The 22,963-nt window shown below is 55.4% G+C and overlaps 1 protein-coding gene across 1 annotated transcript; it reads left to right on the forward strand.

Moving 5' to 3' along the window:
• Positions 1-699: 699 nt before the first annotated feature.
• CYP17A1 (cytochrome P450 family 17 subfamily A member 1) lies at positions 700-11,690 on the forward strand. The gene is made up of 8 exons (XM_067536960.1): positions 700-1,008; positions 3,706-3,844; positions 6,898-7,127; positions 7,642-7,728; positions 8,897-9,109; positions 9,695-9,864; positions 9,984-10,087; positions 11,128-11,690. The coding sequence occupies exons 1-8, from the start codon at positions 700-702 to the stop codon at positions 11,388-11,390; spliced, it is 1,515 nt and encodes a 504-aa protein (XP_067393061.1). The 3' UTR covers positions 11,391-11,690.
• Positions 11,691-22,963: the final 11,273 nt, after the last annotated feature.

Below are 22,963 nucleotides of genomic sequence, written 5' to 3' on the forward strand. Positions count from 1 at the left end.
CCTCTACTGGATTTCCAGCACTACTTCCCGCAGCACTTCACAGCTGCTCAAGGGTACTTAGCTCAGGAGAGAGGCCCTGATCCCAGCACAAGCAGAGTCATGGAGGAAGGCCTCGTGATTATTAAGGCCCTGGCTTAGGACTTTGGAGTGGTGGGTTCAAGTCCCACCTGCAGCCCAGGCTCTTACTCCTTAAACATTCCCCATCTGTACATGGGGATTAAAAGCTTCCTTTGTCTAACTGGATTGGAAGTGGCTGGGGGCCAGGACTGGCTCTCACCTATCTAAGTTAGCTGCTACTAATGCACATAACAATAAGAAAGTCTTGCCACGCATCCTGGCCAAGAGAACTCTCCTGAGGTTTGCTATGACCCCACAAGATCCCTTCCCTGCCTGTCAAACCCACGCCCAACGCTGATCCTGCTGGGGATTTGCTGGGATTTTTAGGAGCCTGTGCAATTAGCTAAACTCGTTAACTACTAAACACGGATTCTGCTCTGGGCTGCGCTGGCAGACGCGAGGCTGGCTGCACTCCAGCCCCGGCGAGTGGTTATCTTCCCAAGCTGCTGATAACACCACCCTCCACAAGGCAGCCTCCAGCCAAGGTGATGTCAACGAAAGCCCTTATAAGGGACCGCGCCTCACTTGCTCCAGCAAGAGCCGACAGCTGCCCTGCATCCAGCCCCAGCCGCCTCGCAGACGATGGTCCCAATCCTGGTTGCGCTGCTCCTGGCGCTGGCTCTCCTCTCCTTCTGGAGACTGGCAAAGGGGAAAGTGGAGCCCAGGGCCAAGTACCCCAGGAGCCTCCCCTCCTTGCCCATCATCGGGAGCCTGCTGCACCTGGCCGGTAACCCGCAGCTCCATCTCCTGTTCCATAGCCTGCAGAAAAAATACGGCAGCCTCTACTCCCTGCGGATGGGCTCGCACTACGTGGTGGTCGTGAACCATTACCTGCACGCCAAGGAGGTGCTGCTGAAGAAGGGAAAGACCTTCGCCGGCCGGCCCCACACCGTAAGTAATCCCCCCAGCCCTGACCCTCTCGCTGCAGGGGAGAGAAAGGCAGCCACACCTAGTGAGTAGGGCTTTGGGGTGGGAGACCTGGGTTCTAGTGCCAGTCTGCTGGGGGACCTTGGCCAAGGCATGTCCTTGCTCTGCACCTCAGTTTCCCCATCTGTAAAAGCAGGAGGAGAACACCCCCTTTGTGGCTCTTGGAGATTGTTGAATGACAGGTGGTAAATGCACTGGGGCAGGGGGTCACCCCTGTCCCCTATGGTGAGCCCACAATACCCCTCCTTCCCATCTAGCCAGAAAGAAAGGGAGGGCGATTGTGAGATCCACCCACACACACCCTGCCTCCGCCACCTGTTCGCAGCCCCCACATTGAGGTCCACGCAGGGAGGGGGACTATGCTCCTGTTAACCCTGTGGTTGCTGTGCAGGAGCTAAAGACTCATTATTCATGTGGGTGGCACCCTCACTACAAAGGTGTGATGGTTCTCGGGGCACCTGGGACCATGAGTCACCTTGTTCCACCCCCCAGCGTCCAGTAGCAGGAGGTCAGCTCCCGAAGTCCATGAGCCTGTTAGCCCCTCCAGCCCTCTCCTCTCCTTTGCCTTGCAGGACAACAGCAGGTGCATGCCCGTCCCCACGTCCCTTTGAAGTGTTCCCCTGTGCTAGCCAGCCTCCGACACAGCCTTCTCTCAGAAATCCCAGGCCCGCTGGCCCCTCGTACGCACCAGCTTGTTAGATTCAGCCCCAAGCCGACGCTTGATTTACCACCCCAGCCCAGATGTACCTGTCTAGTGAAAACACGACTAAGTTTGTTATCGAAGTGGAGAGTGTCAGGAGCTAGCTAATGAGGACACTGGAAACAAACATAAAACAAAACAATGCTGCGCTTTCTAGCGACTAACCCTACCTCCGAGGCTAACCTCCTGGCTGCAGCAGTTTCTCTCACTCCAGCTTTTACCCAAGGCTGGCAGTGATCTGGTTTTCATAGATATAAACGCACTGCCTGGTTGCTTCTTAGGTGCAGGGCAAGGGGGTGTTCTCTTTGCCTCCTCCATACATCCCCCAATTTCACTGCCTGTCTTCAGAGACAGGATCACCCCCCGCCCTGCCGTAGCTTGGTTTTTCTGTGTGCTGTTGTGTTCCCAGCTCTCTGTGGACATGCCATGTAGATTTGCACCCGTTGCATTAGCTTCCTCTGCTGGATGGACATGCCGACAGAGAAACAGGAAAACAAGCATCCTTTCTCTGACAGGAACCCGGCCTGGCCAGCGCTGACTCGATACAGACTTTACAAAGCATTGCCAGTCTATGTGCATCACGTGGGCTCTGTACATACCTTTCACAAAGCCACTGATGACTAGTGTGGCCCCCGGCTTTCCCTTAAGAGCTCACCTGACATGCTTTGGTGAAGCAGGATGTACACAGCAGAACCAGGATATTTTGGTAGCTTCCTTGTCAGCTGGTACTGAGAGGGCCTGGGGTCACAACAGGGTAATTTCAGTAGGTGACAGTAAAGATCCCTTGCGACAGCATCTCTCCCCAGAGCTGGCTCCTTAACAGCACACCCCCTTCCCCCGCCTTTGCTTTATTTGTCCCCACAACATTAGCATTACCCTGCTGTCCCAGGCTGCAAGTCCAGGGACCTGCACGTGTCCCCGAGGAGCTCCCTGCCTTGGTCTCGTTCCCCGTCTGGTTTCCATGGGGCCGGGCATGCCACTTATTGGCCCAAACCGTTGGGTGGTACTGGCACGCACCGTTAAAGTGGTGCTGCGTTCCAGCCCAGAGGTGGCTGCATTTCAGTGCTGGGTTAGGCTGCTCTTGCGCCTGCATAACAGGCCAGGTGCTCGTGGATGCTCTGGGAGGAAATGTGCTCAAGGGATGCTTTCACCAACTGTATGTAGGGCTTCACACAGCCCCCGAAGGGCCAAATTCACTATTGGTGCAAGAGGGGCAACTCTGCCAGCCCCTGCACAGGGCCAGAAAGGGGGCACATGCCGCAGCCCATTTCCTCTCGGGGCCCCGTACCGTGGCTCAGTCCTCCCCTGGAGCTCATTACAGGAGCCTGCTGGGGCGGCACAGTGAGGGGGGGGGTGGAAGGGAGTGCAGCGTGAGGTAGGAGAAGGAGGGCTCCGCTGCCCGAGCTCCCAGCCGCCCCCCAGCCCTAACAGATCAGACAGAAACTGCAGCCCAGAAGACGAGCCAGCTGCTCCCACGCCGCCAGCCCTGTAACGCCAGCCGCAGCTGGGAGACAGCTCAGGCACCACACCCCAGAGACCGGCCTGCCATTCCTCCCGTCGTCTCCCAGCCATGCTGTTCCTTAACTCCCCGGGGGGGCAGGAGGAGGGCGCACCAGTACCCAACACACGGCTCTGCTGTGTGCCACGTAGGTTACAGGCGCGGTCCCTGGTGCTCGCCCAGCAGTGCCCTGGCATTGGAGGTTGCCCCATGTCTCCCCCACGACGCCATGCAGAGCACTAGCCCTCAGGTCAGCCCCTTGGCCCCGGAGGAGCTGGGCCCTGCATGGGTGACCCAGGTCAGCTCCCACGGGAGGAACCTGCCAGCGTCAGGCTGAGCTGGGTTAAAGCAGGGAGGAGAAGTGACAACGTACAGAGCTGGCTCCCTACCGAGGACCAGGCCAGGCTCCCCGCTGCAGCACAACGCACAGCGCCTGCAGCTCTGTCGTTCTCTTCCCGCTCAGGTGACTACGGACATGCTGACCAGGGACGGCAAAGACATCGCCTTCGCCAGCTACAGCCCGCTCTGGAAATTCCAGCGCAAGCAGGTGCACGCAGCCCTCACCATGTTCGGAAAAGGGTCGCTGGCCCTGGAGAAAATCAGTAAGTGCCGCTCACTCCCCTGCCTCTGTAGCCAGGGCAGGCCAGGCAGAGGGGAAGGGTGGGCTAGTGGGTAGAGTGCAGAGCTGGCAGCCAGGGGAGGTGGGTTCTATTCCCTGCTCTGCCACGGATTCCGTGGGCAAGTCGCGGCCGTGCTCCATGCCTCGGTTTCCCCCCATCTGGTCACTGACCGACCCTGCGCGTTTGAGGCCCTCATCTCCGGGGGGCGATAGCTGGGCGTTGTCATGACCGAGGGGTATTTAAGGTGCTCAATTTGCTGCCTTTTTCTCCTGTGCCGACCGCCCCTCTCCACCAGTTCTGTGTGTGAGAGTGGGGGGGGGTGGACAGTAATGGGATGGAGATTGAGGAATCATCCCACTACCCGGTCCGCAGCTGCTACAAACATCGAACCCTCCCTCAGCCCTGGGCTTTCCGGGGTCCAACTGCTGTCAAACCTTCGGAGGAATGTGATTGGTTCACAGTTTTCTCCCTAAACTAATTGCGTGGGAAAGGTCCCCTCCATCCGCTCTGCCCATGACCTCCAATTCCAACCCACGGCTCCCCCTGCTATCCCCGCCCTGGGCTCCCCACACACGCAGCGCCACCAGTCCTATTCCTCCCCGCCCTGCGGGCCCCGGGCTATCCCAGCCCTGGGCTCTGCATATCACGGCTCTGCTGATGGGCCTGAGTCACGGCCAGGGCCTCGTGAAAAGCACGATTTCACGGCCCGCGCAGAAATCGCAGAATTAGCCCCATTGCCCCGACTTGCCCAACACAGGGCGGCGGAAGCGGCCAGCCGCGCACGCTGGCCTTGTGCTCGGCGCGGCTCGTAGCACGGCAGTGTCATGTCAGAGCAGCAGTTTGGGGGGGCCCAGCGGCCTGGTTGTAGGGGAGGTACCGTAGCTAGCGGCACCGCTGCTTGGCAAACAAGCTACGAGCCGCGCCGAGCATGAGAGCGGCCCATGCGGATGCCTGCCACCGCCTCCTTCCCGCAGGGCAATCCCAGCAGTCTGGGGAGGACGTGGCAGCTGTGCATGTTCCGTGCAAACTGATACTTCACCCGCGACGCTGCCGGCCATTAAAAAACAAAAATCACCCACGCTTTTTACTGGGCCTCAATCCAAGCCGAGCCACGGCTTGCTACTCCAGTGTCCTCCTCCCTGCCTACCCCACAAGAGACTGAGTTCAGCAGCTCAGCGTTACCCACAGCCCGCACCTCGTCCACGCACCTGCCAGAGCTTAGTTCAGGAGCTGGAACTACACAGCCCCTTTGGCGCAGCGAAGCTTCCCTTTTTCCTGGTCCGCCACTGCCACCTAGCAGCGACTCACAGTTGTACTTCACCCGCATCCAGGCGCTTTGCAGACATGAATGTATCCTCACAGCTCACCTGGGAGATAGGGGCGTCGGATCCTCCTCACTTTGCAGAGGGGGAAACTGAGGCACGGGGGGGGGGGGGGGGGACGACGTGACTTGGCCACAATCACCTAGCAAATCAATGGCAGAGTCAGGATTAGCCCTCATGCCTCCTAACGCTATGACCACGACGTTAAATAACAGACCTCGTGTTCTACTTATGAAACAACAGGGGACACAGGGTGTTTTGCCAGGGAGTCCCCCAGCTGTTTGCTGAAGGCAGAGGAGCGTGGAGATTCAGGACTCCTAGGTTTCAGTCCAGGTTCTGGAGGGGAGTAGGGCCTAACAGTCATAGACCCTTCTGCTCCATCCTTTGCAAGCCTGTCTCTGCTCCTATCCAACCCCCTCACTGCTCCTATCTCCCTCTGATCCTATCCACCACCTTCCCCACTGGCTCCTGTCCTGCTCCACCAAGACACTTTCCCACTCTCTGGCTCTCCCTGCCCCACCCCTCTGCATTTCCCCCTTCTCCTCCATGCTGCCTGGGCCCCGCAGGTGGAGCCCAGCGCGCACATGCCAAGTCCTGTTCAGCCCCTGCAGCCCCGGGATGGAGTGTGCTCAGTGCAGGCACACTCTGCCGCAGTCATGGAAGCTGAGGGTTGGAAGGGACCCCAGGAGGTATCTAGTCCAACCCCTGCTCAAAGCAGGCCCAACCCCAACTAACCCCAACTAACGAACCAGCTAAATGATGATTGCAAAGCACCTGGCTGCAGGTAATGCTAGCTGCCAAACTTGAACCAGTCTCTGCTGACCACGTCTGAGCCGATGTTTTTCAGCTTATAACTTGGCCAAAGGCCGGGCAGTTTGCTCAGGGCTGGTGAGAGGCAGAGCCCTGACACGACGGGCACCCCTCCGCCAAGTTTCAAGTGCCTGCTGCCAAGCCTGGGGGGGACAGGACTTCCCAAGGAAACAGTTGTAGGGTTTTTTTCTTGTACTGTGGGCAAAACGATGACTTTGTCTCTAGTCTCACCCGCAGAGTCAGCTGAGGCGGACGCCCAGCGTGGAAAGTTGCAGCCCAAACATTTAAAGCTTGGCAAAGTTATAAGCAACTGAAAATAAGTTCTTATGATGGGAAGCATCAGGCGACCTTAATTACAGCCTGCACTGCCAGCTTCACCCGTAGACGTGTGTTTCTGGGCGTGTCTACACGGTGTGCGCTAGAGGGAGGTGATAGCTAGGACCTATTTCCTGTAGAGACCCTGCCGGTGTGCTCTGTAAGCACTGACGCAGTCCCATGTCAAACGGGGCTACGTTATGGCGCACTAGATACCTATTAGAGCACACCAGTGGGGTCTGCCCAGGCACCGCACAGCACAGCGTGCTCTGGATACTACCCCGCTCTAGTCCGCACCATGTAGACGCGTTACAATAGGGTGCTACAAAGCACACCCCTCCGGTTTGCACTGCGGACGAGCCCTCCGAGAAACGGGTTGCAAAGCACTGCGCACCTCCCTCCTCATCTACAGGCTGCAGCCCCACAGCTATTCCAGCCCTGAGCACCCCCCTCCCCATTCTGGATTTGAGGGCCCCCGTTACTCCTCCCACCCCGGTAATGCTGACGCACCCGTCTCAAGCTGCACCCCCTGCTCGCTACGCCCCGGAGCTCACCAGACACGCCACCTTCTCTCCCCTTGCCTTCTAGTCTGCCGGGAAGCTGCCTCCCTGTGCGAGACGCTCAGCGCTTCGCAGGACGCCCCCCTGGACATGGCCCCTGAGCTCACCCGCGCCGTCACCAACGTGGTGTGCTCGCTGTGCTTCAGCTCCTGCTACAGGAGAGGGGACCCCGAGTTCGAGGCCATGCTGCAGTACAGCCAGGGCATTGTGGACACGGTGGCCCGAGAGAGCTTGGTGGACCTCTTCCCCTGGCTTCAGGTGAGAGCTGGAGGGGGCGGTGGAAGAGAGGGGATGGACGGTCGCGCGTGACCTCCACCGCAAGGGAAGGCTGGAGGCTTCTCTCTGGGGGAGGTTGATTCCCTGCTCTGATTTGCCCCTCCTCTCTCTTCACTGGCCAAAGTGGCCTGGATGAGGCTTTCCTAGCCCCGGTGACTCTCTCTTTGCTGAGCCCCACGGAGGCCCGAGCTGCACCGGGCATGAATTCACTGAAGTCAGGGAGTATCTTGGCTGCCTAAACAAGACACCTGAAACCAAGGGGCCTACAGAGTCTGGTGGGCTGCCGGCCCGTCCAGCTGTTCCTGCTGGAAGACCAGGGCTCTGGAGGAAATGAGCTCGTTTGGGAACTGGGTGGGACTTGCTCTGGGTATGGGGGGCCCAGGCTTTCACCTGCCTCAGACATCGCAGAGCATGTCAGTTGCCCTCAGGAGCGCACGGGGCCCGGCTGAGTTGAAGTGGATCGAATGGCCGTCCCTCGTCTCCCTTCCTCCCGCAGTTTTTCCCCAACAAGGACCTGGCGTTGCTGAAGAGGTGCGTCGCGGTCAGGGACCAGCTGCTCCAGAAGAAGTTCGAGGAGCACAAGGTGGGTGGCTGGGCGCGGCCGATCACAGGCCTCCCGGATGTGGGGCTGGGCTTGGGGGCTCAGCCCAGGGACCCAGCCAAGCCAGCGGGCAGGGGGATGTATTGCCACAAACTGCGCCCCCCGTTTCCAAATCATCCAGGCCCTGAGGAAGCGCCAGGGCCCAGCGAGGGATCTGCACCCAGGGTCAGCTGACCAGCAGCCTGCGTGACCCAGGGGTTGGGATCACAGCTCACCTGCCGGGGCTGGAGGGGTGGGTGAAGGGAGGGGCTTTGCAAGTGCCAGGTAGACCCGCTCCCCCGCCCACGTACGCACCTCACCTGACACTTCCCACGCCCACAGCGCTTGGTGTTCAGCACGGGCTGCCCTGCCCCAGCCCTGCTAGCGCACCCCCCCTCTTGAACCCCCCAGGCACAGCTCCGCCAACCCACCTCACTGGGGAGCGGGGACATTAGCAACGTCCCACCGCAGCGCAGAGCCGTGTCCAGGTCCCAGCTCTGCTGCTGATGCCGTGTGTAGCCTGGGCCATGTAACGGCCCCGCCCCCTGCCTCAGTTTCCCCACCCGTAACACGAGGCTAATGATGCTTCCCAGCTGCATTGAGAGGCAGCGGGGCCTCGTGAATAGGGCACAGCGCTGGGTATCAGGAGAGCTGGATTCTACCCCCGGCCTGCTAAGCGACCATGGGCAGGTGACGGCCCTGCCCTGTGCCTCAGTTTCCCCATCTGTAAAATGAGGCCAATAGTACTGCCCACTCCCGCCGTCGCAAAGCGCTGCGCGGCCTACTGAGGAGAGTGCGGTGTTGTGATCAAGGATTGTTACTGTCACTCAGTCATTTCCCAGGCAGGGCTGAGTGTGGCCCCGTCTCCAGCCCCTGCCTGGCAGAGGAAGGACGTGCTGGGGAGGTGGGTGGTGTAGCCATGGGTCGGGGGTCAAAGAAGCTGCTCGTGTCCATCGTGAATGGCCACCTTCATGTGACTTGGCGCGTCGGGCCCGCACCTCCTGGTCCACCCCCGGTGGGGGACTTTATGGATGGGGAGGGGACACCCCCCTCCCAGGCCTGTCCCATCTCCCGGGCACATGAACTGACTCTGAGGAGGCGAGGAGGGGCCAGGCCGTTCAGCTCCCCTTTGCGGCCGCCTTTGAGCCCGGCTGTCCCGCCCCGCTTGCAGGAAGCGCTGAGCAGTGGCTCGGCCGACGACCTGATGGCCGCGCTGCTGCGCGCCAAGCTCAACATGGAGAACAACAACAGCCGGCTGGGCCAGCGGCTGCAGCTGACGGACGACCATCTGCTCATGACCGTGGGCGACATCTTCGGGGCTGGCGTGGAGACCACCACCACCGTGCTCAAGTGGGCTGTGCTCTTCCTGCTCCACTACCCGGAGGTGGGCCTGCGTCCCCCCCCCCAGCCCTTCCGCCCCGCGCCCAACCCCAAGCACTCACTGCGGGGGTGCGAGGGCAGAGCCCGCTGGAGAAGAGCACCCCCAAGGCCCGTTTTTGGGTGCCCCTTGCTCCAGGCCATTCCTTGAGTGGCCCCAGCGGCTGCCGTTGAGCGTGGAGGGTGGGATGAGCGTGTCCCCGGGCCTTTCCCATCTGTCCTATGCTAACAGCCTTCTCTGGAGTAGCTAACCCTGGCCGTACGGCTCCTGCTCCTGGGGTGACAAAGCCAGGCCCCGCCACTAGCTAGCCGGCTGCACAGCAAGCTAGTTAGAGCTTGGGACAGAACTCAGCTAGTCCTGGCTCCTAGCATCTGCGCTGAAGGAGAATCTCCATTAGTTCTTGGCATTACAGGGCCCAGGAGACACAGTTAGGGGCTGTGATTTGATCCAGCAAGGGGCACTGGTATACAGACCCTGCCCTGGTCATTTCAGTAGCTGGACAAAAGTGCCGTGCTTGGCCACAGGGAGACGCGTTCCCCTGAGAAATCCCCTCCCTCGGCTAACGCTGGCCCCGCCGGGCTGTGCCCCCAGGTGCAGCGGAAGATCCAGGAGGAGTTGGATCAGAAGATCGGCTTCGCGAGACACCCCCAGCTCAGCGATCGGCAGCAGCTCCCTTACCTGGAGGCCACTATCAGGGAGGTCCTGCGCATCCGGCCTGTCTCCCCTCTGCTGATCCCGCACGTGGCCCTTACGGACGCCAGGTGAGACTTCTCTAGGCAGATCCCAGCTCCTGGCCCACACCTGTCCCTCCTTCCACAGGGAGAGGGGGAGATCTGGCAGAGGAAGGCACTGAATTATTCTCTCTCCCCACACACTGCAGCATTGGGGAATACACCATCCCAAAGGGAGCCCACATCGTCATCAACCTCTGGTCCATTCACCACGACGAGAAGGAATGGGAGAAGCCAGGGGAATTTAACCCAGGTGGGTGCTTTTCCTGGGCTTAGCATCAGCATCCGCCTGTCTCTGCCCTGCGGGCCGACGGGCTCATCCCTGAGCCAGGCTGGGCTGAGAGGGAAATGCCAGACTTTGCCCCTCTGCCTGTTATCGTCGAGCAAAGCGTGGAGCTGGCTACAGCCCAGAGCTCCTGGTGGGGAGAGCTGTGGCCAGGGGCTCATTCTAGTTTGGGTGTCTCTGCCCTCCCTCGAGTCCTCAGGCCACAGTCCTCTTCCTCCCAGGCAGAGGACAGCGTGGGGCTGCGTGGAGCCGCGCGATGCTGCTGCTCACACCGTCCAGAGGGGGGTGCTGCTGAGCAACGGGACGTGTTTCCCTCTGTGTGGGAAATGCTGGGCCCACGGGGGGCCAGCCGCATTGGAGCCTCCCGGGTTCAGCACCAGCTTGGCCCGCCTCGTATTTACCCTACGTCTGTCCAGCAGGCGAGGGCTGGCGGGATCAGGGAGCACCCAGGGGCCAGCGAGAAACCAGAGAGGTTCCAAGCGCGGAGGAAACATCTCGCTCCTTCGAACGGAGCAAGGGACTCAGGACAGGGCCCAAATGGGGTGGGGGAGATGCTGGATACTGGATCTACCATGCAGAGCTCGGCGCCTTCAGGTCGCTGCTATGAACCGGGCCCAACTGGGCTGGCACCACAAGCTAGCACCATGGCACCATGGGGGACGGGTGAGATGAGTTTGGCAGGTCTCCACCCCTTACGAGAGGCACCAAGTGCAAAGAGTGACTGGGCCAGGATACGCCCTTGGCCTCTCCCTCCGGGCTGGGGCCGTGGGGGGAAGCCCAGCACTGCCATGGTCTGTGCCAGCTTCAGACTGGAGTCCTCGCTTCCCCCACACAAGGCGGGGGGTCTGCCTGGCCCCTTTTGCCAGCTGCTGAACATGAAGGGAGAGCACCGGCTCGATCAGCTCCGGCCCCAACCACGGTCCCAGGCGCGCCCTCAGGCAGGGAAACGGGGTTTTGTCCACGCTAATTGCCCACCCTTCATTGAGGCTGCCCGCACCCCCTTGCAGGTCGCTTCCTGGACGAGCAGGGCACGCAGCTGCCCTCGCCCAGTTACCTGCCCTTCGGCGCCGGGATCCGGGTTTGCCTGGGCGAAGCCCTCGCCAAGATGGAGCTCTTCCTCTTCCTGGCCTGGATGCTGCAGAGGTTCACCCTGGAGCCCCTCGCGGGCCAGCCGCTGCCCGGGCTGGAGGGCAAGTTCGGCGTGGTGCTCCAGGTGCAGGCCTTCAAGGTGATGGCCAGGCTGCGGGCAGCCTGGAGGGAGGGCGTGTAGCGCGGCCGGCGCCGTGGGCCCGTCCAGCCGCGCCAGGGACGCAGCGTGGGAGGCGGCTGCGCTGGCTGGGTTTACAGGATGGACGGTGCTAGCGGGACGGGAGTGATCCCAGGGGGGGTGAGGTGAGGTCAGGAATTACCGGCTCTGTTACTCCGGTGGGTTGACATCCCGACCTGTGGGTCCCCCGTGGGGGATGGGAATTCACCTCCTGGCCCCACTCACCTGCCCCCTCAGGGGCCCTGGCACCAATCCCAGGGAGGTTTCTACCCCCCAGACGGATGAAAGGAGAGTTGGTGGGGTCGTTATCTGGGCAGGGAGGAGCCCGGTGGGTAAACGCCCCAGGGGAAATCGCTGCCGGCGTCAGGACCTGCATCTCGTACCGGCCAGGCTAGATGCTGCACGCGATCACGGGGCTGGTGCCAGGACGTCTGAGCCTCCGTAACGCCATTCAAAGGCTGTGCCCTGGCTGCCCGCTGGGCAGCTCCCCCTCATTGCTCTGCCAGGCCCGCTGTGGGGAGTCGGTCCCTCGGGGGGCAGACAGGTTGCAGAGGCAGACAGTTCCACAGGAGCAGATGAGGAACCCCCCGCCCCCCAGCTCAGCTCCTGGGTGGGTGACGCTATCACCCCAGTGCAGCGCAGCTCCCGCCCTGTCCGGGGTGGGGTGGGTCCAGCAGCCGCACGCTGGGTTACCTTCTCTGAGCCAGCCCTGCTCAGCTGCCCAGCACAGAGCCTGTTACTGCCGCTCCCCCCGCCCCTGGGGTCTGGCTGCGTCCCTTTCCGGAGCAGGCTCAGGTGCCGCACAAACCGGAGCAGGGCAGGCGGCAGCTTTGGCACGTTGGACAGAAACCGCCACGTCAGGCGGATGAAAGGGAAGAGCGGGTGGAACGGGCCAGGGCAGACCCGATCCTCTGCCTGGCCCCGATTCCCAAAGGGGGCCGGGCATCCATTGGACGCGTACAATTGCTCCTTTACTAGTGGCTGTGTTCAGGGCACGTGCGCCCCCAGACTCCTGCAGGGTGGCTGTAATGCAGTAGAGAGGAAGGACGGCCCCGTGCTTAGGTGCTAGCCAGGAACTTGGGAGATGGGTTCAATTCTCTGATCGCCCACAGCCTCCACGGCCTTTGGCAAATCACTGATTCTCCCTGTGCCTCCCTTCCCATGTGTACAATGGCCATTGTTCTGCCTCACAGGGGTGTTGTGAGAATAAATACATTAGATGGGGAGGGGGCTCAGATCCTATGGTAATGGGGGCCTGCTAAATGCCATGCAGCTTTTCTACCTGTGGAGTTATTCTGGACTAGCTGCTCCACTTTGAATTTACAGCCAGCCTTAATCCAGAATAAACTTCCTGTGCAGACAAGCTCTTAGCTAGACAGTACCATAACTCACGCGTGTACACTGGTGTAAACCTTTGGGCTGTGTGTGACGTGCCTGCAATGCAGAGGACGGAGATCTGCTACAGCCCCCAGCTGCACAGCACCGGAAGAAGGCACTGGTTCAATCCCCCGTGTCAGCTGAGCTCTAGCAGCCGTCACACTAACACACACACGCTGCTTCAATGCAAAAGAGGCTGTTCACCTCATCTTCCCCAAACCCGGATTCAGACACAGGCTGTAGGTTTATGCCTAGCGCTGCTTCCCAGAGGGAGCCGCTGCAAGAGGAGAACTGGATTCATGTGGTTTGAACCGCTGATTTGCACTAGCTACTAGCAATTGCCCTGACAGAGCAAGGTGAGGGACAAGGACAATCCCAAGGAGGCTGTCTAGACAGCAGAACTGCATCCCAAACACCACTGCCCTCTTCAAGCTGGGCCGTCCCCTAGGGTCAAGGCTGTTGAAATCTGACAGCAGTGATTTCCACCTGTGCAGAGAGAGGTCAGCCCCCTTTCAGCTAATGGGAACAGGAGGGCAGCCTCCCCCCAGGTGTTTTTGGACAGTGATGTGGCTGTAAAAAAGGCAGCTGTGAGCCTGGGCGTGTCAGGCCAGGTGTTTCCAGTAGAGACAGAGAAGCGTCAATGCCCTGGTAAAAGGCACCAGAGAGGCCTCAGCCAGAGTCCTGTGTGCAACGCTGGTCAGCCATGTTCAATGAAGGCCAAGTGGGGCAGGTACAGCAAAGAGCTCCTAGGGCAATGAGGGGAACAGAGACCCTGTCTTACAAGAGGGGAGCAGCAAACCAGAGGCTCTGACTGCTCTCCATAAATACAGCAGGGAGGGAGACAGACTGATTGCCGCTAAAGGGCAATGCTGGCCAGGAACAAATGAGGATAAAGCGGTGAACAAATTTAGTGGGAGATTTCTACACATCAGAGAGGTCCCTTCCAGTCCTAGCTCCTTGGAAGTTTGAGGGAGGGGAGCTCATCCCAGGCTGCACCCATCACCGCTAACACCACGTGGCTCTTCCCAAGAGACCTCAGACCCCTGCCTCTGACTCCGCTGGCACCGCAGTAACCGAGAGCCTCACACTCATCCATGTGTTTATTCTCACAGTTACTGTTATCCCCATTTTACAGATGGGGAACCGAGGCACAGGGCAGAGCAGAGAATTTAATCCTCTTCTCCTGTGTCCCAGGCTAGTGCTCTAACCACTAGGACAGCCTTCCTCTCTCCTACAGCTTGTGCTCCCAACCTCTGGTCGCTATTTAAGGTTCACAAAAATAGCGCTGCTGGTCCGCACAAGTTCCAACAGGGGTAATTACATTCTGTCTCAGTTTCCCCTGCTGTTTTCTTCACTTCCAGTCCTAATTCACCATGTTGCTGTGAGCCGCTAGCCATCCACCATGTTCCACCCAAAGGCTGGCGCTTTCTGTTGTAGGAGCATGATTTCTGTCCATATTATTTATATTACAGCAGCACCCAGAAGCGCCAGCTGGGATCAGGGCCCGATTGAGCTTCTAGACCCTGTATAGACGGTCTCTGAAGCTCTCACAAAGGCAGCATTACCCCCAATTTACATATGAGTAACGAAGGCACTGAGGGATTAAGTGATTTACTCAAGATCCCAGCGCAAGTGCGCGGTAGAGCTGGGAACCTGTGCCCATTCCCAGTCGAGAGTTTTAGCTGTCAGACCATCCTTTCCTCTCCTGCATGGACTGTGTAAAGTGTGTTGCTATATAAATAAATGGTATTATTACCTATCTGCTGGTGCCTTTTGACATTTACCCTGCAGTGATCTGGCATTTTCACTCTCTCTGGTTTTATGATCCACAGCTTTCAGCAATCTGGCCAGATTAGCGCATGTCCTCAGTGATCGGGATAACCTTTTAATAGAGTAAAGAGTCTGTGTTTGCTTTTGCCATAAAAAACAGACTGTACAAGAGGGAGCCCTGCAATTAGATTTTTTTTCCCCATTACTTGAGCTCTTAATATTTAACTAAATAACAAGGCAACAGCTTAGAACGTTTAAAAAGAAAAATAAAACCTAGCAGCAGCAGAGGGGGCAAAGAAAGAGATGAGCATTTCCCCTGTATTCAAAACCAGGATCTGATCTGAAATAAATAATAAACCCACACAGATTCTTCCCTCCCCCGCCCACCTTTTCCAATATAACCTTTTATAAACAGACATTGAGAGGTTTAAAAATAATGTTTGCTAGGATCCCTTAATATGTGTGTTACTGACACTATGTTACCCTAATAAAACCAGAATAATTTTGTGAGCATTGGCAACAGGGGAACATTCACTTAAAAAAAAACCCAAACCCCCTTGTTTTAAGTCATATTTAATGTGTGTTCTGAAAAAAATTCAGGAAAAATTTCTATTGATGATGAGGTTTTATCACACACACAGACACACACACACACTTTAAACAAGTGACTTGGACAAGTCACTGTTGCCGCTGTGTGCCTCAGTTTCCCCATCTGTGAAATGGAGTCATGATACTGACCTCCTTGGTGAAGCATTTTAAGGTCTGGTGCAAAGCACTGTATAATAAATAGGGATTATTATTCCTAACTAGCCAAGATGCCCTGATAAGAACACCTTCTCTGTATCAGAAGTGGCCATGGTTGTCAGGACCACTGAAGTCTATGAATCTGATCCTGCAGTGAGCTTTACACAGGCAGGATCTGTGTGTCTGCAGGATCAGGCCTGGCGGGAACCCCAGTGTTCAGCACCTCTGAAAAACCAGGCCCTCGGCTTTCTTTACCTCCTGGAATCCCTGCATGTCCGTCTGTCTCCTACTAAACAGCCCCGTCCCCCAGGAGTCGGAGGAAGACCCTTCACTGGTAGAAGGGAGCGAAATCAGGAACACAGCACTTTCAAACTTGAGCCCAGCCCGTGTGATACGAGATTTACCTGAGGCGTTAGCTAGATGGCGCCATACTCATACGTTGCTGTGCACTTTTTGTTGGGAACCCCCACGCACCCCCTCACAAGAAGCTATTCAGCACTGACGCTTTCTCACAGTCCCAAACAGAAAAGTTCAGCCCCAGAGGTGGATTAAGTGCTAAGCAGTCCCAAACTCTGCGCAGTTTGGATTTGGAATCTTTGGTTTCAGCATTGAATACAATCGACTCTCCAAGCCTCGCTTTTTGGTAATAATTTCCATCACATTCGGGAGAAAACCCTGAAAGAAACCTTTAGCTATTTTATCCATTAGGCATTACCCCAAAATCCAATCCACCATCAGGAACACCTGAGAAAATTAGAGTGTAATGAACTGGCTAGTGAGTCTGTGCCACCACTGCCCTCTATTGGGTCGATTTAGAACTCTTCAACTAGGAGTCCTAGGCCCTATACTGCTAATGGAGATTCTCCTTTAGCTCAAATAGCAGGAGCTCATGCTTTTGGGGCAGGAGGGTCTGGGTTGCATCACCATAGATTGTCTGTCGCCCTGGAGGTCTTAGTGGCCGGGGTGTGTGGCATAGCCACAGCAGGGAAGCTCCTGAATGACCAAAGATTTGTTACAATATTGTACACAAAGCTTGTAAAGAAAACGTTGCTGCAGATGTGGCCACACAAGGTAGATCATCTAACCTTGCTCGTGGCTAGCTGCATGCCAGTTCTGCTGCACTGCTGGGGAGAGCTGTGCCCACCTCACTAAGGGCAGAATTTAGCACATGGTGCTTCATCATTCAGCTGGGGGTAGTTTTGCCCTAAAGGAGGAAGAGCAAAATGGTGATCCAGGCTGCTCCTCTGCTTCCACGTCTGGACAGAGTTTAGAGCTAGGCTGTGCGAATGGAGAGTACCCAGCTCAGAGCAGAGAGAGAGGAGGTGCCATGGGAACGGGGAATGGACATTTTGTACATTTCTGGCACTTGGGTTTGTAAATGGGTTTAAAAAAAAAATCAAAACCCTTCTTCTGTCTTCCAAGCAGGCTAGGTTTTATCTATGGCCTCATCACCTCTAGAAAGGGTTTGCACTACACCAGTATCGCTCCATCAGCTAATCCTCCGAGTGAAGACACAGCTTCTAATTGCAAAAGAGTTCTTAGACCAGTTCCTCGAACAAAAGACATTCTACTAGCAAAAGGGCTTTTTGTACCGGTATAGCTGCATCCACAGTGGGCTTTTGCCAGCAAAACTTCTACATGTAGACAGGCTTGTGCCTGCAGGAGGAATGGGGGCATTTGAGGTCATGGTGATGACTCCTGAGTGGGAAAATACCATTTCTGTCAGCCCCATCCTCACTTTCTGGGGTGGTGGCTTCTCTTTTGCTAAATGAGCTGCTCTGGTTCAAAAAGAAATTACTTCAGGGAAGCTCTTGGGCCTGTTCTGCAGAGCTCAGACTAGCTGATCACAATGGTCCCTTCTAGCAGTATAATCTTGGACCTGCCGGGGCATATCCACTTCCCCTGGCCAAGTGGGGGAATGGGCATAAATCTCTGTGGAAAGACCCTGCCCCACGCAGTCGCCTGGCAGCTGGGAAGTCATGGTGGCATGACAAGCCAGGAGCAGCAGGGAAACTGGATGCAGGGGGAACGGCCAGGGAACTACACGTGAAGCAGGGTGTGAGTGTCGGACGTTGCATCGGGACCAGGTCTGTACAGGACACATGGGGAAACAGCAGAAGCTGGGCCGGGGCCAGCGCAGTGGGTCCCCAGCGAGAGACATTGCTAACTGATTCTGGTCTGGAAACCTGCACGCTCCTGTTTGCTCACTTGGAACTGTGACTCTGTACCTAGGTTGTTTGCAACCTTTCCCTTTCTTGCCAGCCTGAGTAAAACATCCCTTCGCTTTAACCCTATGTCTGAGTGGTTACTGGGAACCTCCCCACCCCCGCCCCAGGGCTAGCACCATTGCCTGTCAGTTGAAGCACTTACAGTACTTGCCTCTGAGTTGTGGCGCACCTGGAGAGCTGCTGGCACTTTAGAGATTTGGCACACTCTGGCACTGAGCAGCAATAAAAATTCCATCCCAAAAGCACTCCCCATGTGGCCAACCGCAGGCGTTCGAAAGCCAGGAGATAGGCCCAAATAATCATGAGATCGGCTTAAAAAAAGTCATTGTTGTTGAGCCTTTAGGCATCACAGCATCAAGCTTTTCTCCATGACCCTGAGGGCTTGAAACGTACATGGTTTTTAAAAAAAAAAAGCCAAGATTCCCACATGATCACCTGACTCCAGAAGCTGGGGCTTTTTTTAAAAAAGCCCGTCAAATATCATAAGAGTTTGCAGCACAGATCTCCCTTCCACAACACAGACCCAGCCTTGGGTCCGGTGAAGGCAAATGACCTTCCAACCCCACAAAGACCATTAGTGAGAGAGCAGAAATCAGAACCCACGGCTCCCGACATGCTGTCTGCCAGCTCCCGCCACTAGGAAATACACCCTGCTATGGAATTAACGTGTAGGTTAATAAAAGCCATTAAGTGAGGTCAGATCCTTTCACTTTATCTCTGTCTGTGCCCCTCGCGGTGGTAATGGGGCCTTTCCAGCCACTTACTTTCATTGCTCCTGCAATACTAGGTTAGCCACAGGCAGTATATTAACCTACTTTGAAAGTATCTAGGTTAGTCGCTGCGGTCCACAAAAACATGACCCAGACTCCACAGCAGAAACGAGTCTGCTCCCTCTCTGCCAGCAGCGTCCCAAGGACCTAGCCAAACCCCGGTGCTATGGCTGGATTTGGTCCCCAGTTCTTTGCGTTTGTTCAAAGCCCAGAGTCAGAGTGAAATTGTCTTGGGAAAGTAAACCCAGGAGAAGCGATTCAAGGGTAAAAAAACGTTCAGGAATGGATGGACGCCCACGCCTCCACACTGGCTCCACAACACTGGGAGCAGTTCTGCTGGCCCCCTCCGAAGATGCCTTTCGGAGGCAGTAAAATCAGCAGATCACGGGGTGGTGGTGGTGTTATATTTTATTTTATGAGGGACACCCCCATTAAACCAATCAGCTGGGGACTCTAATAACTCAGGGTCAGATTCTTCTCTCTCCCACACAGGTGTGTAGCTCAGGGCTACGTTCACATACTTGCTGTGTTGCATTGTTGATTCTCTAGCGCTCGACACAGACCATAGGCAGAATGGATCAAACCCTGGGATTGTGGCACCACAAGCTTACTTCCAATTGAACTAAAAGAGTTAACTCATGAATTATTTGGTAAGTAGCAGGATTTTATCTTGACTGGAGGGAGACAGGCAGGTGCATTTAGCCAGTACATTACATTCTCATTGCAACAGCTGAATTACTCACAATATTAAGAGTTCATCACGTACCAGTGGAAGGTGGAGTTCAGCTCTGTTTTTTTGGAGTGATAAGGGCTGATAATGGATTCCTTTTGCGTCAGGTCTTATGATACAGTTGTTTGGAGAAATTCTAGCATATGCCATGATACAGAATCACTGGCTTTGTGAGCAGAAGGTGTATATGAAACCAAGTTATGTCCCCAGCCACAAGCAGTCTTGCGCACAGCTTGAGTTCCAGCTTTGTCTTCTTGTTCACCAAGTCTGGATCGCTATACAGTACAGAGATCTCTAGTGACAGAATAATATATTGGAAGCAAACATAACTACAGTGTATACAGGCACACGTGTGGCCCCTGACCATCACATGTTGAAACCTGGGCTCCATCAGCCAACACATCACTGCTGAGCATCAGCGAGTGTAGCAAATGTGATGGGGTGCAAAGAGAGAGAGATACGTTTGCAGAGATGACTGGGCCCCAGCCCACTCAGGGCTTTGAAAATGAGGCCTTTGGTTATATTCATGTACCAAGTCTGTGGTCTGCATTACTGTGGAAGAGGATGTGGATCTGGGCACGCTCGTGGCATCAGAGCATGTTGAGTCCAGCATGCTCCTCTTCCTTCCACAGATGCTGAACGAGACGTGATCAGAGAGAGAGATCTCTGCAGGCGCCTAGCTCCTGTCTTAAAGAGCCAGCGTGCTTGTCACCGGTTCCAGGCTGCTGCCATATCCCACTCACTGAGGCACGGACCAACTCCCCAAGGAGCTTGGGCTGCTCCTTTCACTTATCACCAGTTCAAGCTCTGTGACAACAGAAGGCAGTGGCCAGTGGCTGCCTTCACTGAAGTCTCCAGCTGGTAAGTGGCGGCATCTGTCCAAAGAATTGACCTTGAACAGAGAGGAAGGATAGCCTGGTGGCTAAGGTGTTAGTGTGGGAGTTGGAAGACCAGGGTTCAATTCCCTGCTTCTACTTCCCCTATGGACCACTTAGTCTTGCTCTGCCTCAGTTCCCCATGTATGCAATGGGGCTAGTAGTACTAGAGTCTGACTAGACAATAGTGTTGTAAGGATAAATAGGTTAGTGATGCTATGGAAGTACGTCAGTCGTGTGGGCCAGTGCTCCACTGGGCATGAAAAATACAGGATGCCTGCGTAAGCCAGCAGATGCTGGATGTCTCCAAGCTGTCTTAACAGCAGCCGTTATTCGCAAGTCTCACCTGTGTGTCCCTGTTCACAGTGTTACTCAGGCGTGTTAGACGTTAACAGACACACGGGAAGATGAAGGAGTGTGGGTGAGTTACACAACATTGTGGATGGCTAGTGTGATTGTTGAGCCAGACGTCACAAATCCCGAAAAAGGAGGAATAGGCGGCTAGCAGCCACGTGTAAGGAACTTAAAACTTAGCTCATTACTGGAGCCTGGGCCAATCCCCTGCCCCTGGAGTCATCAGCTCCCAAAACACAGGGGGAGTTCTGGCCCAGATCCAGAAGTATCAAGGATACCGCCCCATCTCTAGAATGGACTGGACCAGACCATGCTCTTCATCTTAACACCCTTCATTTTGTAGCAGTGTGGATCTATACCCAGTCTCCATGGGAAGTCTTCCTTTCTATAAGGGACCGTGTCAAAAACCATCTCAGAACCTCAGCCTTGGCAGTTCACACCCATTTCTATTTATTATACGAAGACAATTCCCTTCTCTTACCTCCAGCCTGGGAGAAAATGCCTTTCCAGGCGATTCGTTATCAAGACCAGGAGGTCTTCTTGACCTTGGGAGTGTCGTTAGCTGATAAACACCCCCCAGATATCTCAGTCCATGGACCTTTGACATGTGAAATGAGGGAGGAGATACTGCTGAATCATTTGCATTGGTATTTATATCCCCAACAGCTGTCTCACAGCTTAAGTTCCCCTATTTTAACCTCCCGGCTCTATGACATCACCCTCCCTTCCCTTACATTAGCACTCCGTGGCCAGTACAGGGATATAATAAACATTTAACTAGAGGGCTCGCTGGGGTGGGGGTGGGGGGAGAATTGACATTAGCCACTGAGCTGTATCTTAGCCTTTCTGTTTCCTTCACCGTGCGATCCATTGTTACAACAGGAAAGTCTGGGGACCCCTCTGCCATCTCATCACAGAGAAACGAATGAAACGCCTGAAATTCCCTGCACGAATACATTTCTTTGCGCCAAGTTGAGAACTCATGATTTAAATGATTTAGATTGCTTTGAAAACATCTGAGCCATCAACAACAGGAGGACGACGACGACACGAGGCTACGTACCAGAATCTCCCACCTGTGCGGATCCACCATCTAGCGAGCATGGCCCTCACCCCGAAAACCCTGGGGCCACATGCACACCCTTTCTGCAGAGCCAAATGCTCTAGGCAAGGTTAAGACCCCTGGTCCCAGCTGCCCTTCCTTCCTCTCTCCTGGTTGAAAGCCAGCCCGTGACTCCGCAGTAGGGGGAAAGGAGCGTGACACTGGGCTCAGAGAAGCCCAGTTAGGGATAAGTGACTTTGCTTTCTCCATCCAGAATTGCTTCCGCCGCTGCTCAGAGTCTTGGGAGTGAAACTAGCAGAGACGACCCACGGAGGAAGCCTGAGACTGAGCAATGTCTCTGCGGAAATGAGCAGCTGACCTGGCTCCTGCATCAAGTGAGCAATCTTGAGTAGAGAGCTGAAGGCATGCAGGAAAATGCTGCTGCTTGCAACAGCTCCTCCAAAGAAACCGCATCACAACTCTAATGTCACAGGGTTTGTTCAAAGCTCCCAGACTGCAGGCTAAGAAAAAGACCTCGTGAGATACCGCCGAACAGCGTTGCCTACTGACAGAGACGGCGCCACTATAACAATGGACAGGTCGAGGTAAAACCATTTGGGGGCCACCCTCTTTGTCCTTAAAGGAAACCCCCTAAAAGATCAGATTGGGCATAAACCCCGGAATCTCACTCCCCCCCTCACAGCTGCTGTAACTGCAACCACAAACGCGATTTTCAGGCAGAAAGGGCGATGAAGGATGCGCCCCACTAGACTAGAACGAGGGTGATGAGACTGGAGAGGCGCGAAATCTCAAATCTCATGAAGCAAAGGTTTGAATACTGGAATACGAAGAGGATTCCTCCTGCTGATGGTGTACTTGGATATTAACCGACTACAGATCCACAGGTAGAAGACTGGATTTTAACTGTCCCCCAAATCCCTTCCCTTCTGTACAAGCCAGAGAGGAGAGGTCGGCAGTCTCACTTCCTGTCAGGCTTTCAGGCGGCGAGTGTGCCAGTCCGAGATGGACACCCTCCCTCTTACAGACATGCTCATCCCACACACGGCAGCATCAGTACTGTTAGCTGGATTGGTTTAGGCCATCACTGCCCGCTACGTGTATGGTTATTGTGACAAGATACCCAGCACTAAACTGCCCCTTTCTGAGAGCTATGGGAATTACCACACTGCGGTAGTGACCTACAACTGACTTATGCATTATTTTCTAGCTATACGTAAAATGGAAAAAAGCAGGAGAGCAAGCTACAGGGAACAACACTTTGGAAAGATAGCCCGTTGCCTAGAGCAAAAGGAAAGGAATTAATGGGTGGTTCGGGACACAGGTCTTTTATAACCTCGTTGAGAACACTTGGTTCCCTGAGTAAGGGGGGCATACATCCCAGGAGTTATCAGAGCTGGGGGTGGGGAATTATTTTATTTTTATTTTGAGCCAGATTAATTTTTGGCTTGGAGTTTTTAAATTTTTTTTTTTTCATATTTTCATTGAAAACTCAAAAAAAATTTCAGTTTGCTGTTCAAAAACTGGAATTTGATTTTTTGACCAAAATTCTAGACAAAAACTGACATTTTTCATTAAAAATGTCCTTTTTATCCAAAAAAGCCATTTTCTATTTTAAAAGTTTTGGTAGAAGATTTTCAAACAAACAATAGTTTTTGCTGTTCAAAC

The sequence above is a fragment of the Emydura macquarii genome, unplaced genomic scaffold, assembly GCF_026122565.2.
Source record: "Emydura macquarii macquarii isolate MOO-44397 ecotype Brisbane River unplaced genomic scaffold, CSIRO-AGI_Emac_v2 contig_3692, whole genome shotgun sequence".
Lineage (NCBI taxonomy): Eukaryota > Metazoa > Chordata > Testudines > Chelidae > Emydura > Emydura macquarii.

Bases quoted from the DNA above. Each gene is read 5' to 3' on its own strand.
- CYP17A1 (XM_067536960.1), top strand. From the start codon at position 700: ATGGTCCCAATCCTGGTTGCGCTGCTCCTGGCGCTGGCTCTCCTCTCC. The intron at 1,009-3,705 runs GTAAGTAATCCC...CTTCCCGCTCAG, and splicing joins TCGCCGGCCGGCCCCACACC to GTGACTACGGACATGCTGAC. The intron at 3,845-6,897 runs GTAAGTGCCGCT...CTTGCCTTCTAG, and splicing joins GCTGGCCCTGGAGAAAATCA to TCTGCCGGGAAGCTGCCTCC.